At 38.3% G+C, this 3,680-nt stretch overlaps 1 protein-coding gene across 1 annotated transcript in view; it reads left to right on the forward strand.

Moving 5' to 3' along the window:
- Positions 1–3,440, forward strand: part of LOC122070709 — a 24,969-nt gene extending 21,529 nt beyond the window's left edge. The window contains exons 4-5 of the mRNA XM_042634920.1: positions 1,806–1,914; positions 2,029–3,440. Coding sequence (XP_042490854.1) covers positions 1,806–1,914; positions 2,029–2,328 — 409 coding nt within the window. The 3' untranslated portion in view covers positions 2,329–3,440. The remainder of the gene's footprint in view (positions 1–1,805; positions 1,915–2,028) is intronic.
- The last annotated feature ends 240 nt before the right edge of the window (positions 3,441–3,680 follow it).

A 3,680-nucleotide genomic window follows, 5' to 3' on the forward strand; every position in this document is an offset into this window, starting at 1 on the left:
AAAAAAAAAAAAAAAGGAAAAAGGAAAATAAAAGAAGAAAAGTTACATGCCCCCTAATGGGGTAAATGGTGGAAAGAGGGCGGCATTGGCACATGAGATTTATTAAGATCAGTCAGCTTGTCAGGTTTAGTAGAATGGAGGCTTGACCGGAGCCACATGGAGGGCTGAGAAGGCACCTTTCACATTAAGCACATGCTAAATTTCATTGACTTCTTAATTGTAGATCCTCGTTGTATTGGACTTTCCCTATTTTACTTTTAGCTTCCGATTTCCCCATGCATTGAGAGCGTCCCACTATAAACTGTGACTTGCCATAAGTGATTATGTGACTTTCACCATGTATTAGAAGTGGGACCTTCTGTGCAGTAAGATGCCCCTCGTGTATGAGCTTGTCATGCATTTTTGGCACCACCAAGACAATGACCTAGATCCCCCCACCACTACACCCCCCCGCCCCCCGGGGAGGTCTTAGATGTGAAATTAACTATCTGGATTTGCTGGTTGTATGCTTTTTGGAGATCAGTTTAGTTGAAGCCTTAGAGGGTGGACCTTGTTGCAATGGTAAGGTTGCTCCATTGTGACCGTGGTCACGGGTTTGAGTCGGGAAACAGCCTCTCTGCAAATGCAAGCTGGGTAAGGCTGTGTACATTATGACCCTCCCCATACCTGCAGTGGTGCTGATGTGGATCCGGGGTTTGAAACCCCTGTTCGGATCGCTTATGGGCCCGCCTGGATAGTATATAAATCAAGGAGATTGCAAACTTGTAATTAAAGGAAGTTTAAATGAGAAGGAAAATAAGGAACAGAGGGGAAAGTCACGTATAAGGTGAGAGGGGTAATCCATCACAAATCAAGTAAATTCCATTTTTCAACTCTGACCAATGAACTGGGTTACAAGCCTATTAATAATAAACAGAAATAAAAAATTTCCTAATCAAAATCCAAGATTGAAGATAAATAAAATCTCTTAAGTACTTCCCGAGAACTAGACTAAAAGAAAACAATAGAAACTGAATAAAACTCAAATTGAAATTCCCTACTTGTCTCATAACTACTAAAATAAAAGATTACATAGATTTCCCAACTAAAATAAATCCTAGATAATTAGAATATCCTACTGAACGCAAAAACCCAATTGAACCCAGTTCATCTCGGTCTATATTGCTAGAAGGGTCAATCTGGTGCAGTCTTGATTTTGCATCAGGTGGGAGCTTTGTGCACTGTGTATGCCCTTTTTTAATTTAGTTGAAGCCTTGCATACACCTTTTTAGAATGAAGCTACCCCTTTGATATCTGGTCTTCACTGTTTGTTTCTAACAATTATGTTTCAAAGAATATCAGGGCTTACGTTCAAATACTCAGCTTTTCTCAGAAACTATAGTGCAACAGTCCAGTCAACTGTATGATCCAGATAACATATTTAGAACAAATTGATTGAGGAACTAATAGCTAATTCATGATCGTTTGCTGGTTCTCAGTCTTTCTTACTTTCCAGTTCACTTAAAAGTTGATTGGTCTCACTAGCGGAATGAATTTTTAGTACGAACACTTAGAAGTCAAGCAATCTTCACTTATTTTCTGCATCGATGTGGTAGCCTTTTGTCTGATTCATCAACTTCCCTTGATTTTATTTGTTTCCATTGTCCAGTTGATCCAACACAACAAATTGTGTTCGGGTTTAGTTGCCTATATTTTTCTTTTGAACTTTCAGTTGCAACACTGTCAAGGATTTGTGCAGAATGTTGGGTGATGTTATTCATTCCAATTTCATGTGCAATTGCTAAACCTGCAGTCCTTCCTTCCAGATATGGGTGTCCAAGCATGGACGAACTGGAAAGTTACAGTTGTCTTTACAAGAAAAAATTGGAAGAGATGGGACAATCTGGAGATATACCTGATGATTTGGCCCTTGAGGTAGAGTTATGACTTGTCTTTCATATGCTTTGTGCAGATAAAGAGTATGGGTGGATCCCATTCAATATACAATTTGAAATCTGTGCCTATCCAGAGATTATTTTTCTTTCTCAGGTATCTTCACCAGGAGCGGAACGGATGCTTAAAGTTCCAGATGACTTGGGTCGGTTCAAAGACTTGCCTATGAGAGTATGCTATGTAGAAGATGTAGATCCAAAATTCCAAGAGAAGGATGGAGTGTTCTTGCTGGAGTCTGTTGAAACTGACACGGAGCTTTGTGTGTGGAAATTGGCACATGTGAAGGAGAATAGAGGACTGTTAGGTAAAGGAAGACCATTAAGCCGCAAGCAGAAGGATTGGAGATTAAGGCTCCCATTTACTATGGTAAGAAGGGTGACATTGTATATAGAATAATAGTATAATACTAGTTAGTGTCTGCTTTTTGTGCTGTATTGCACGTGAGAGGAGGATGAAACAAGCTTTACAATGCAGTTTCACCTTTTTATGCCACAACCAAATGAAATGGTTTTGGACAGGAAGTTAGTGTATTGGATATGCTATATGTAACTTGAGCTTTGGGAACTACATTAACACAGAAACCTCTGGACCAGAAGCCCTGGGCAGAGGTTATTGTTTGGCACTGCAATACGTAGGTCACAGAAGATAATTCCAACTTGCCGACGGCTCATCACTGATGGCTGCTGCTGTGGTATTTCAACTTGGCTTTTTGTCAAGAGTAGCAACAACGATTGGAGTTCTTGTAAAACTTGGGCCCCAGCCAGCATACCTGCTCTGGGTGACATTGCTGCAGCTGATCCTGTTGCACATTTGTGTATTGAGTTTGGCTAAGCAATACCATGGAAAGAGCTTAGCATATAAATCTTGGAGTGGTAATTGAACTGCTATTTAGTAACTATGAGGTTGTCCACACTGACAAAGTACATTCAACAGATTCTTCTCTACGTTGGGAGGCCACATAGAAAAAATTCCACATTTTAGGCCCTAAGAAAAAGTATGGGGACCTAATTATAGAAGTCTCAAACAAGAAAGGGCCTTTGGTTATCCAAATGCAAGGTAGAGGTGGGGATGCAACTTCATTTCTGCCTAAATTTTGTGGATTCATGAAATGGAGATTTTAGTCTTAAGAACATGTTTATTTTATTTTATTTTTTAATTTATAATGTTAGATATACAGCTATAAAAATAGATATTCAAATTTGAGAACAAGTGTTGAAAAAGCAGAAGTAAACCATACAGGCATATAAGTAGAGATGACCTGAAACTTGACATGTGATTAGTATGTAGCTAGTTCAAAAAAGCAGACCATCAAGGAAAGAAACTGACGATCAGGGATTTAAAACCCGGAAGCTTTCGATCTAGATAATTTTGGCATGGATCGGTCTGGATTAGCCAGGATTGGGCTTGTTTGGGATTGGGTTGGGATTGGCCACCGGATCGACCAGAAAACGGTACACCTGCAAACAACCCAGCCAAAAATTAAAGAAAAAAAAGAAAGGACGAAAAAATAAAAATCCAGATAAACAGATATTTGAAAATGAAAAGGAAGAAAATCTTAATTTTTTGAAGTGGTAAAATAAATATTTATGATAAGTACAATAAATTTGTAAACAATTTGTAAAAAACCACAAAAGAATTAGATAATCTATATAAAAAAAAAATCCAATGTAAAAGGAAAAAAAAAAAAATCTTGAAATAGTTTTTTCTTTTCAAAGACTAAAAAATCTGAGGCCTTCTTTGGTCTCATT

This window comes from Macadamia integrifolia, unplaced genomic scaffold, assembly GCF_013358625.1.
Source record: "Macadamia integrifolia cultivar HAES 741 unplaced genomic scaffold, SCU_Mint_v3 scaffold978, whole genome shotgun sequence".
Classification (NCBI taxonomy): Eukaryota; Viridiplantae; Streptophyta; class Magnoliopsida; order Proteales; family Proteaceae; genus Macadamia; species Macadamia integrifolia.